The 12,681-nt window shown below is 33.5% G+C and overlaps 1 protein-coding gene across 4 annotated transcripts in view; it reads left to right on the plus strand.

Annotated features, from left to right (window-relative positions):
- Positions 1-1,463: 1,463 nt before the first annotated feature.
- Positions 1,464-12,681, plus strand: part of LOC149420905 (uncharacterized) — a 67,198-nt gene continuing 55,980 nt past the window's right edge. The window contains exons 1-2 of one of the 4 annotated variants that reach the window (XM_089635278.1): positions 1,464-1,613; positions 4,219-4,448. In XM_089635278.1, coding sequence (XP_089491404.1) covers positions 4,388-4,448 — 61 coding nt within the window. In that variant the 5' untranslated portion in view covers positions 1,464-1,613; positions 4,219-4,387. Of the gene's footprint in view, positions 1,614-1,638; positions 1,995-4,218; positions 4,449-12,681 lie in introns of those variants that run through there. The other 3 variants (XM_089635277.1, XM_089635276.1, XM_089635279.1) reach the window with 3 other exon arrangements.

Genomic DNA, 12,681 nt, shown 5'->3' on the forward strand with positions numbered 1-12,681 from the left:
AGGTATACTAGAATTCACAACCTCAAAACTGAACTCCAAACCATTCAGAGTGGAAGATACTACCAGTATCGCCCTGGTGTAAGACCACCATTCAGAATTGAAACGTTGCTCCAAATGGCTTTAGCCGTGTTTAGTGACTAGATCTGAATAGCCAGGTACTTCCCCACCTTCCTCTTTCCCTTCCCCACTTACCTTCAGCCTCACAACATCCCTTAATTGGGGATGCCATAGTCTCACTGGCTCCAGACGGGAGCAGTTGGGACTCTTGTGAGGTATTCACTATAAAAAAAAAAAAAATCATAACCCTGAACAACGTCGGCTATACGTCAGCTAGTTGTTTATAAAATACATCGATTTGAATTTCACTTTTGTTTTCGTATTTGATTGCAAATCTTGGAAGTAGACCACCTCCCGACATCCGATCGAGCTGAAACTCGGTGGATAGACTCGTAGTCAATGACAATGCCATTTATTAATTTTTGGTGGCATTCACCCACACACACGGAGCATATATGCATGACTCTGAAATTCGAAGATATTACAGCAGTTAATATACGCAATATATGTCGGTTTTATCTCATCTAGATTTATTTATTTATATAATAAATAAATAAATTTGGATCGGATGGTAGAGTTGTCGACACCAGTTCCTGGGTAGGAAGATTCAATCATCTGTCAAACAAAACAATATTTTGAAGTTTTAAAATAGATTTATAATAATATTAATAAAACTTGGTTTCAAGGGTTAATTTTATCAAAAAAAATTATTGTTGGAAACAAACTCATATTTTTTGCGTAAGGCGTTGAGTTAGGTAAGGTTACGATTTGTCTATTTGAGATCAGCTTGGTAAGTCTTGCAAAATCAGATGTCGATAATTTTTACAGTAATATTTTATTTAAATTACTTTATTCATATTTTGTAACAATGAGATGGTTGAATCGGTGACCGGATAAATCATCACAATGATAATTCATCACATCTTTAAAAAGTTATATAAAGTCATGGGTCAAGTAGGTTAGGTTAGGTTAGGTAATTTTTTTTTCGTCTTTTCTAATGACTTCATATCACTTTTTAAAAGTGTGTTGAATTGTCACTGTTTTGAGTTATCATGGAACCGGTTGAATCGGTTCTATCATGACTCCTCAAAATGACAATTCAACACACCTATAAAAGTACTATAAAGTTATGAAAAGTGATGAAACAAAAACTAGGTTAAATAGGTTATATATGAAACTATATAAATTAGTTTTTGTTTCATCACATTTCATAACTTTATATCACTTTTATAGGTGTGTTGAATTGTCATTTTGATGTGTTATCCGGTCACCGGTTGAATCATTTCATCTTTTCGTCCGTGCGTCGTCAAGGCCCTACCCGTGTGAAAAACTACTGCCAAGTAGTTATGCCACGTCAAGCCATTGTTGCAGTTGACATCGGCTCAGTTATCGAAGTGACTCCGATGCATCGGTAGTACCATCACCTGCGAACCTTGCCTCGTTAAAAGCAGAAATAACTTCGGTGCTAGTCGACGTTGTGCCTGGCGACACCGGTCGATCATACGCACTACGCGCGGAAAACTGACGTTCATAATTTCCAGTGAAACTATTCGCCGGTAACTTTACGCGTTTATAACTAAAGACGTGTTGCGAGTATTTTGAATAAGCTGATTTTTTTATGGTGTCTTGTTTTTTCAGCAATAGTTCTTCGGTAAAATAGACGGTTGTATTGATATAGAAGCATTTAGTGTAGTGTAACCAACAATATAGAAGCATTTAAAGTAGTGTAACCAAATATTTTATTTTGGTGTAATCAACAATCTTAAGGTGTAACATGGAGTAACCAACTTTTTTTTTGATTTTAGCGTGTTATCAGATGTAACGATATTTGATCGTTTATTTTGTGTAAACAATGAGATTTTGGCGGATAATCGGATGTACCTACATCAGCGAAATTTTAATGATAATTGTAGGAACAGCCGAAGAAATTTCAATAGGTAATTTGATTTGACATTTGAACATTTCAACTGGTATAACCAATCACTTTTGTTCCAGTAATCTAATGCATTCAACGGTTTTAAACAGTTGGTTTAAAAATGATAGTTTTGGCGGATAAATGAGAGTATTAAATGGTATTGAAACAATTAAAAAGGATTGATCGAAATTTTTTCTGCAGAAAATCGGATACTAACTCATCTAAGTTTGATGTAACACTTATAGTATGACTATAACTGAAAATCGCACTTGCCAAAAACATATATTCCCGACACAAAAATGTAATATCACTTTTGCTCAACATCATTACATATATCTAGGGAAAAAATACTTAAACAGCCTACCCGAAAATATCAGAACAATAGAAAACGATAAACACCTACTAAAAGCAATTAAAGAGAAGTTCAATGTAAAAAAACCAAAATGATGTAACTATCTCTTTAATTAATTATAAATTTTAATATTCATAATAACAAAAACTAAATATTCTTCATACTGATGCTCACAATCCTTCTAGACACAAGCGCCAGCTTCTTTAGAAGAGGAACATTGAAAAATCAAAAGCAGTGAAAACTGATTTTATGGATTATTTTAGTTAAAATTAATGATTATACTCTGTAAATTGATTAATTATTTAAAATATATAAAAAAAAAATAATAAAAAAAATTGGCAAGCATTCTGGTGTATCCATCGATGGTAAAGCATTAATAGTGATATAACAAACAATTTGTCAGCAAGTAATCCCAGTCATATTAGGGCGTTTAAAATTTTGTGAAACCACGATTTTCTTTCAGTAATCAGATGCATCTAATGATATTTTGACATGACAACTGATAATATATTATGTAACAATCGATTTGAATCGTTTAAGCTCCGCTTATCCGGACGTCACAAAGGGCCAGGCCAAAGGCTGCCACAATGGAGAGTATTGGGTGCCGCTTTTCACGTGCGATCTCAAATACTCGCCTCATTTGAAAATACAAAGTGATTGATCTGGAATGTCTATCTCTCGGTCGGTCCACTGTACGGAAAATTGCTAGAAGTGTGATCTGTACCGATTTAAAAGGCAACATGAATCTTCTAGAACTATATAGGCTAAGTCAATTGATTTGTTCAAAAAACATTATACTTTCAGTTCGTCCTACCGAAAGACAATAAGATTCATAATCGAAACGTGCGTTGCTTGAATTTAGCTGTGGATCAACAGACCTAAATAGCTAAATTATCAATCATTCTCTTCCTCATATCAACCCTTGCCCCACTCTCTTTATCTTCTAAATACTCCCCATTTGAGGATGCCATAAATCAAATAAAACTGATGTCGCCTAAGCGAGAAACCAATAAACTTGATTATATGTTCAAAAAAGATTTTCGTAATTTTAAAATGTTTGATCAATTTCATCCGAAGCATAATAAAACTGTCCATACTTTGGGCACACGAACACGCCCACAACATACTTTTTGTATCTAATCAGTGGGCAGGTCGCAGTTTGGCAGTGCGAGTCTGTCAAAACGTCAAACAGAACACATGTCATAATTCCTGCGTAAACCTCGATCAGTACCTACTCATTGCTGAAATTCTGATTTGATCTGCCGTCCGATTGAATGGTCGTTTAGATAGGTATTTACTGATTATCTCGTGGTCATTTATGATTAGCAAGGTTTTTATTGTTAATTTTAAAGCATCAAAATCGATTTTAACGATGTTATAAGTAGTACAACAAGTAGATTTCAATGGGTTTTTATATTTATTTATATTCGCGTTAATTTTATTTTGGGCGATTTTCAATAATTGTTACTATGAAAAATGCTTAATTTTTTTAGAAAAATATTTTACGTCACATTAAAAAAAAAGTTCTTTTTTAAAAACATTTTTTTTAATAATTTTTTTCACATTTGTGGGTATTAATGTGTTGCTTATGGCATTTTGATCAAATAACTGTCTTTCGAGAGATCCACTTGTAAAATCTTAAATTTAGAGCCAATTTAAGCTAAACCACCAAACTTTTTTGAGAATATTGTCATAAAAAACCTCCCCTTTGTAAGAACTAATCATGTGTTTAATTTTTACTTTCAGTCTAGGATTTGCAATTAAATTATGTTCTATAAAATACAATTTCTTAACACTTCCCAGCTATTGTATCTAGCGACATAAAAACCTAGAAAATGCATTAATACGTTGCCTTATCGCACGTAAAATTATCTATCGTATAATTGTATTCCAGTAGCCAACTTCGCCGGTTGGGTATGAATTTTTCAACATGAAAACATAACTTCAGTGTTTTTCGGATTTTAATTCCGTTTTTTGAAATGACATTACTACTACTATGTGAGCAGTGAAAAGTTTACAAATAGTTTAGCCAGTGCATATGAGGGAAATCAAAAACTTTGAAAATGACTAAAAAGCGATATATTTTTACGCTGTTCCTGCTCGATGTGTTATATTTTATATCAGGTGAGTAACAATACATGAATACTATCCTTTTAAATTAATTTGTAGTTAGCAAACTTGTTGTAACTTTGTGGTGAATGCTATGAAATCCAAATACTTACAGACATTACAGACTTACAGAGTCTGTAAAATCCACGACCCTTGACTCAACGAAATCGCTGGGCAAACCCGGAATCAGAAAATTTAAGGTACTCGTATAAAATATTGGTTTTTCCTAAGTCAAAAAAAATTTACTCCCTACGACCTATAACCAAGGTAAGGCAAAAATAATAATTCAGATTGAGAAATTCAAAGATATTAGAAGAACGAGATGTGCTATGAGCAGTTCATACTGTGTGGAATTGTTTTGCCGAGTGTCGCCGGTTTTGTTCACCAATACTACTGCACACCTTCGCTTACGCTAAGGTATCCGCACTAATACATAGAACAGATTTCTGTGCGTACACGTCCCGATACCGTTCAAAGTACCCTAATTAGGTAGTACTCTGGCTACGGTCCGGCGGCCAACATAGCATATCTCGTACTTCTAATATCTTTGGAGAAATTACTTGATTGCTATATCTAAGTATGTTAATGCCCCGTAGTGAGCGTTCAAAGACGGTTTGAAAGAGATATATGTAAATACGGATGTTAGAGGGAGCCCGCTAATAGTAAAAAAACGATAACAATTTAGTGAAAATTTTGAAAATATTTAATAAAACACGATTCGTTGGAAATAGAGCAAAAATCTCTTGAAAAATGCTTTAATTGCATTTAAAAATACAATGTGAATTTTTCATACACAGAACAATACGTGATGTTAATTTTTTTTTTTGAGTTTACTCTTTCTTTTTTGAAGTGAAACTTCTTTAGGCGCGTAATGAATTTTCGGGGACGGAGTAAAACCGAGTCAGGATCGACACGAAAATGCGGGTACCCCCACCACCGCTCACCGTTCACTGTCCCTCTCTCACCATATGCGCTTGTTGAGGTGGGGGAGCCGCTCACGAACGTTCTCTCCCGACACGGGACAACAATCGATGCAGTTTTTGCACGATTCATTAAGGATTTAAGTGCTCATGTATATATCTCGCACTTTAGTTACCATAACCCAATTATCACGACATTAGGAAATGATATTCATGAAATTGACAATGAAAATGGCACATGATTGGTAAATTGTCATTGTAATTTCTTTGTAATTTTTAATTGTAATATTGTTATTTATGTAATATTGTATACTTGTGAATAAATTGAAAATTTTTGGAACTATACATTAATCGAACGTCATTCATCTATAAGAAAATATTAGAAAAAGCAAATCCATGCTTCGTCGTTGAATTATTTAACCTCTAATTTTCAAACTAACCTAAGAGAGAAAATAGAGATGATGAAATGAAAATAGAGAGAGAGGAATACTAGAAGTTTCACTTCTGTCTTGCGTAGGCTTGACACACCCACTTTTTTTTTTCTATCGAGGGAATTTCATTTAATTAACGTTTCGGCATAACAAATGTATAGATATTATCTTCAAAAACAACTTTTTTTTAAATTTAATAACTCAAGAGTTCACGAAAAACTTGTTATAAATCGGTAGTAATTTGGTATGCGGTGGTTTATGTGAATAAAACGTAATAGCCAGTTCTCTGCTTGTCAATATCAAATAAAATCCACTGTGACCAATCTAACGTGACATATTGATTTTTTTTAAAATATTTTCGGAACAGTATCAGAGCAACGATATTTTATTAGAACTAACAAATCAAATATCACGCCGGTCCTCCGAAGGGATAGGCAGAGAGGACGGAACGTCAAACCACTCGGTATTAACACACACTACTTTCCTCATTCAAACTCATACATACTCTTTTGTTATTCCGATTTTTAACTTGGCCCGATTCAGGAATCTAGTTCAATTAATTTTGCCATGTCCTCTTTGGGCGTCCCCGAATTCATCTACCATCCACATTCACGTCATATGTTCTCCTTAAACCCCTTTTTTCGTTCTTTAATCTTACTCATCAGCGTTATATTACTAGCAAATATCCATATTTCTCACATGAGCATACATGGTATTACCACACATACGCCTCAATCATCTTATTTCTACAGCCTTCAATCTATTCAATCGGTAATTCTATATTATTTATAAAACAAAACATCACGGCTATCTTAATTACTTCGTTTCGTGTGACGGTACACTTTTCATATTACGTTCCTGTATGCTGTTTTGACAAAAATACAATCACTATCATCGTAATGGTAACTTGTGGGCACACAAAAAATATTATCACAACACGCGAGGGAAAAACAAAAACTTTGCTAGAAACGTGTGTAAAATTGTAGTTAAATTCCAGATGTTGAGCATTCTGCACGACCATTTAACTGCCGGAATGTCTGTATTTTTTGTTTAACAACAATGCATAATTAAAACTGATTTATCATGACTTTTCATGCCATACAAAAATTAAGAAGCGCCTGTGAATAATGGTCAGATGTAGCGCTAAATGCATCTGTTTAATAAACATTTAGGACGGGTTATTTCACAAAATTTGAACAATTCTTCAATTTTCAAAGCTAATTTTATAGTTTTGTGAAGTATTTATTCAAATTATGTTATTATATTACTATTGGCCAGTTGTTACACAAAACTGAAATATTTACGGAACTTTAATAGAGCCTTCACAGAACTTGAAAATCATTTTTGAAATTTGATGAATTGTTCAAATCCTATAAAACAGCCCGTGTTAATGTTGTCGTTTGATCAAGCAGTTCATGTTTTATTATATTTTTTTTAATCTGAAACAGTCAGTTGTAAAAAGTACGTTTTTCAATTTCTAAGATTTTGTCTGTCGATATTTTTTAAGTTAAAGTGTTCACTGTCAAATCCAAAAGAAGTTTAAATATTTTTTTTTGATGTATTTAATTATAATTTTTAAATAGTTTTTGTGAGAAGTTTTGTTATTTTTAAGAATAATATTTACGATAAAATAAAAATATTTAATTAGTTTGGTATCCACCGAGCCCGGGGCATGTGGTAATGCAAGGTTTTACAAACGACTTCACGGAACGTCGTTGTCAAAAACTGTACGATGTACTTTACATCCACTCGAGCGATTTTTGGGATTTTTAGATTGTGTAAATTTGGCACATTATGGGAAGCGATCTCTAAAAACGTTTTGACATAAAATGCCAAGTGGATGGAAAGTACATCGTACAGTCGTAAATGATGCCAATGGTGGTAATAATAATTCATAGGCCCCGGTAAATCAGCATTTTTTAGGACTAGGTTTAACTAGCCAGGGATTTTATAACAGAGACTGACGAGCGTAAAATTGTCTCATGGCGAGCATGAGCAACATTTTCTTTAATTATTTGCACTGCGCCGTTATTGTGAAAAATCTCATCAAAATAGCTCAAATAGTAATATGGAATAACTTATGTACCTACTTGCCTTTGGGGTACACTGTTACCAAGCCATTAAAAATAAACCATGAATATTCAGTCAAAACAGTAAAGTTATCCGAACTTTCACAGTTAGCTGCACGGGTAAAATGAACACTTCATGAAGAATATAGGATGCGTATATCAAAGGATAGGATTTAATTAACATTCTGAGATTTAATAATTACTCCCTTTGTGAAAACATAAAATGAATTCGTTTCTTTGTATCTACTTCTTATTATAAAAGGTTTGGTTCACTGTTCCAACTAAAAAAACATGACCATTGAGTAAACAATATTTTATCAAAAGATTTGTAAATTGCAAAATTACGTTAAATATGTTCATATGGACTTCTAATTTACATTAGAAAATTAAGAAAAGCATTTTCCCTCAGGGCCCATAATCTTTGGGAATGCTGTGTGGAGAATTTTTAAAAGGAAAGGAAGGAGAGGAAGATCAGGGAAGGAAAAAAAAGGTATGAAAGATTGCATGGTTTCGATAAAAACAAACAAAAATTGGAAGATGACCTCTCGTTTCGTACACCGAGCTAAGGTTCAATAAATTGAATTAAATGGGAACAATTTTTATGAGGATGTCTGAATTCATCCCTCCCACTGCGGTGCAAGGCGATGGGTCGAGAGAGTCCTGCTGGAGAGCTAAAAAGTTCTCTCTCAACCAGACTCTCCAAATCCACCACACGACCCACTTAGGGGACCTATAGCAGAAGTGTCGGTTATTCAATGAATGGTTCCCAGTACCCATATCCACCTTCCGGTTGGTCCAGTTGTGACTGACTGCGAAAAGCGATGTCCTGTTTTAACTCAACCATTTGGCATTTGATTTTTCTGTAAATTTATTTGTTACGTTTCGGTTCAGGTTTCAAGGTGGTGGCCGTTTTAATCTGTCGAGCGCCGCTGCAGCCAATTAGCACATCAAAAAATACATATTTCTGAATATAACTGCCAAGTTATTCTGGCGAAAGTGCTTATGGTAAATTATATACTATTTTTTTAATAAACACTCTCTTGTAAGAATAAAATAGAAATAAGGTTTGGTAAAGAATATTTTATTTGTTAATGTGAAATCTTTGTGCTTATCAATTAAGTAGGTGGTGATTTAAGCATCTACTTACAAATCTAATGATTTCAGGGAAAATTTTGTTTCTGATTCAAAATAAGATAAAATTAGAAACAACGAACTACTTGTTAGTTGTTTCTTATTTTATCTTACTTCAAATAAAAAACATTTATTTTTATTTTTAAACAACGAACTACTAGTTAGGTTGCTGCAGTTTTTGTCTAGTTCTGATATTTTTTTAAAACTGAGAATAAAGCCATAGCCATCAAACTGAGTTATTTTTATAACTGACAAGCTTCAGGTGCTAACATCAACTTTGTTGTAACAATCGTATTTTTTTATTTTTTATTATTAGAATAATTATCTTGATACGTTGACATTTTTTTTTAAATTTTGACTGTAACATTATTTACAAAATGGACCTTGTCAAACATTTTGCAATAATATATTTAATAACCCTAGAACGCGGACATCGGCCCTTAATTGCAACAAATAAACATAGTTATGGAGGCTATAGAGATGTTGGATTTCCTCATTCACAGATGATCACGCTACGTAATTATTTTAATTCATAACAGCTGTGTTACCATCTTATTGAAATCCACAGTCGAGATTAATGTTATAGTACCTATACCCGTCATGCTGAAACAAGTTGCTTTTTTGTCTAGATCAAGTTATAATTACTATTTTTATTTATAACTAGCTGACTGGGGAATTTTAAATGGTTAGGTGGTAAAGATTTAAATTGGAAATAATATTATTGTATAGTAATAAGTATTTGTTTCTCTTGATCTTGCCATGTCTTTCTCTACCTCTTCTAAGTTATACATTTTCCTTTTAAAATGATATAGACCCTGAGGGATTTTTTTTCCTCAAGGCCTTCTGTGTAGGGTTAATGTAAAAAAAATAATTCGACTCGGTATCATATTCCAAGACTTAAAGCAGAAACATTAGTAACTAACTACAGTTTCTACGCAGAGGTAAGCAGAGAGTTTGGACCGCTAAACAACTCGGTCTCGGCACACACTCCTTTACATCATTCACATTCGTACATTTTCTGATACACACCCTTATGTTATTCGGTCTTGATATGACCCAACTCAATTTTTTCGTTCACTTGATGGCTCCATGTCTTCCTCGAGCGTACTATTATATTTATATTTGGACTAAACACAAACGTTTTATAGACGAAATACGTCAGAGAAATAGCGGTGTTAGAAAGATGAATATTCTCTGAATGTTAGAATAATTTATTTGATTGATTGACGTCTTTCGGCTTTTACATAGTAAAACTGAAAGTCGCAGAAAAACTATAATATAAGAAATGAGAATTTTGTAAGTAATAAGGATCCTTTATGAGCGTGTAAAACAACAAAGTATATAATAGATATATATTTATACATGTTCTTATATAATATATAAGAACATGTATGAATAACAAAGCAGAAATTGAGATCCTGTGTAAGTAAAGCCTGTGACAGACCACGTTACAAGCGTGCTATATTTTCGTGGCTTTGCCTATTTCAGGATATCGCTCGCCATACATTCCCTTTGCTAGTGTACGACGATCGATATGCTGAAATAGGCCAAGCCATGATGCGTATAGCGTTATGTGTCGCATATCTTACTCGTACTTGTGGTTCTATGAAAACTGTACACTCTTGATATAATAAAATTTGAAAATCTTAGTAGCTTAATTATAAACCATACATAATTTACTAAACGTTTTTCAAATTTCAATAAGTAATTACACAATTTGTCCAAAGAAATATCACCACCTCGATAACAAATCTTTTATTTAACTTTCTTCAGGTCGGTAGGTACCATAATATTAGGAGTCTTATTCGATTATACAGCTCGTAACCAATCTTGAACCGATATCGGAACGTACCAAACAAATTTACAGACAGGTGAAATGCCAAATAGTCGAGTCAAACATGAATTCTCTACTCTCAGTCAAAAATATTCGAAAACACCTACCTATATTTATGTAACACACTTTAAAGATTATAATAACGGTAAAGGTATAAAAGATATTTCAAGACGTGAAGATGTCTGTATATTGCAAAAAATAAATCTTATTATATAATACTAATATAAAATTAATGCTTTGAAGGTTATTATTTTTACTAAACTATTTTTCAAAAATATTCTGTAAATTCTGCACGCAACTGTATTCAATATAACATGCAATCTACCTTTGCTCACACTGCGGTGTGCAAATTCCTCACAAATTAATAGTTTATCTACATTATGTGTCATTGTTGATAGGTACAAGGGTCATATTTTATCTGTTTAGTTCTATACTAAAACAGCATTGCTTATCTTGTATTACGTCCTATGTCCTATGCTCCATACATAAAGTTATAATTTCAGGGAAAACTATATCGTGTAACTTTCTCCCTAAATTAGTCGCTTCAAGGCTTGAAAAGCAAACCACAAATTATTAGATTTTACTAATAATTATACTATTATGAAGACTGAATGGAAAGTTTCCAAGCCAACTTAGTGTTTGTTGGAACAATGTATGATCATTTATCAACACCCAACGTGTTATAATGCCAGCTAATAATACTTCTAATGTAATTTATACAAAAATTAAAACACCATAATTTAATTTATTGACTGTTTTTTTAAAGTTTTTGTTATTTGTTTTTGGGGTGTTATGCCGTGTTGCGCTAACTCCTTCTTTAGCCAACGTTTCGGACAGCATTGCAGTGTCCATCATCAGGGCAGATGTGTTACGATGTGAAACGTTGGCTAAAGAAGGAGTTAACGCAACACGGCATAACACCCTAAAAACAAATAACAAAAATACCTTTGGCCGTGAAAATCTTAAATCATATTTGTTTTTTTAAAGGTTATTTTTGGGGTTGTGTTTCATCTTTTTTTTATATGACTACCGCAAAAGAGTTCCAACTGCTCCCAGCCAGATAGTTGGGATGGAATCACCAATTGGGGTATGTTAGGTGCTGTTGAAGATGCTGTAGAGGGGAAGGTGATGGGGAAAAGGAAGGTAGGGGAGTACCTACTAATCACATTTGGTCACCAAACACGGCTACAGCCATTTCAAGCACCATTTCAATTCCGAGTAGTGGTCTTACACCAGGCCTGAGAGTATCTTCCACTCTATGACGTGCCGCAAGTATACTATACAGGGTGTATCGGCACGTACCCGACAAATTTTAACCAGCGATTCCTGAGCATATATGGAGTAAAAAATGTTATTGCCACTTTGCTGTTTGGTAACGTTTTTTTAATAAAAAAAATATTATTCATATTTTCACCCCATCTCACCACTGTTTTATCCTTTGTCAAAGTTTGAAAACCCATCTGGCAATATTTTATTCGAGTTTCGTTGAATAATGTACGTATGTACCTACATTGGCGCGCTTTTACAATCACAACGAAATGGCACAGCACAATTCGTCTCATTTTTAGCTATTATTATTTAGTGTGTACGAAAGAGCGAAGACACTTTTTGACATACTTGCTGATAACAGCTGTTGAACACGAGAAGCTATGCCAATGACAGTGAGGGAGTGTGGAAATTTTTTAGTTTTTTGTTTTTAATTGAAAAAAAATGTTACCGGACAGCAAAGTGCCGATAATATTTTTTACTCCAAATGTGCTAAGGAATAGCTGGTTAAAGTTTGTCGGGTACGTGCCGATACACCCTGTATATTGTTTTAAATGAATACTCGTTAATGATGAAATAACACAAATTAATCAAATA

Source organism: Hesperophylax consimilis, chromosome 9, assembly GCF_061612785.1.
Source record: "Hesperophylax consimilis isolate HC1 chromosome 9, BYU_Hcon_1.0, whole genome shotgun sequence".
Lineage (NCBI taxonomy): Eukaryota > Metazoa > Arthropoda > Insecta > Trichoptera > Limnephilidae > Hesperophylax > Hesperophylax consimilis.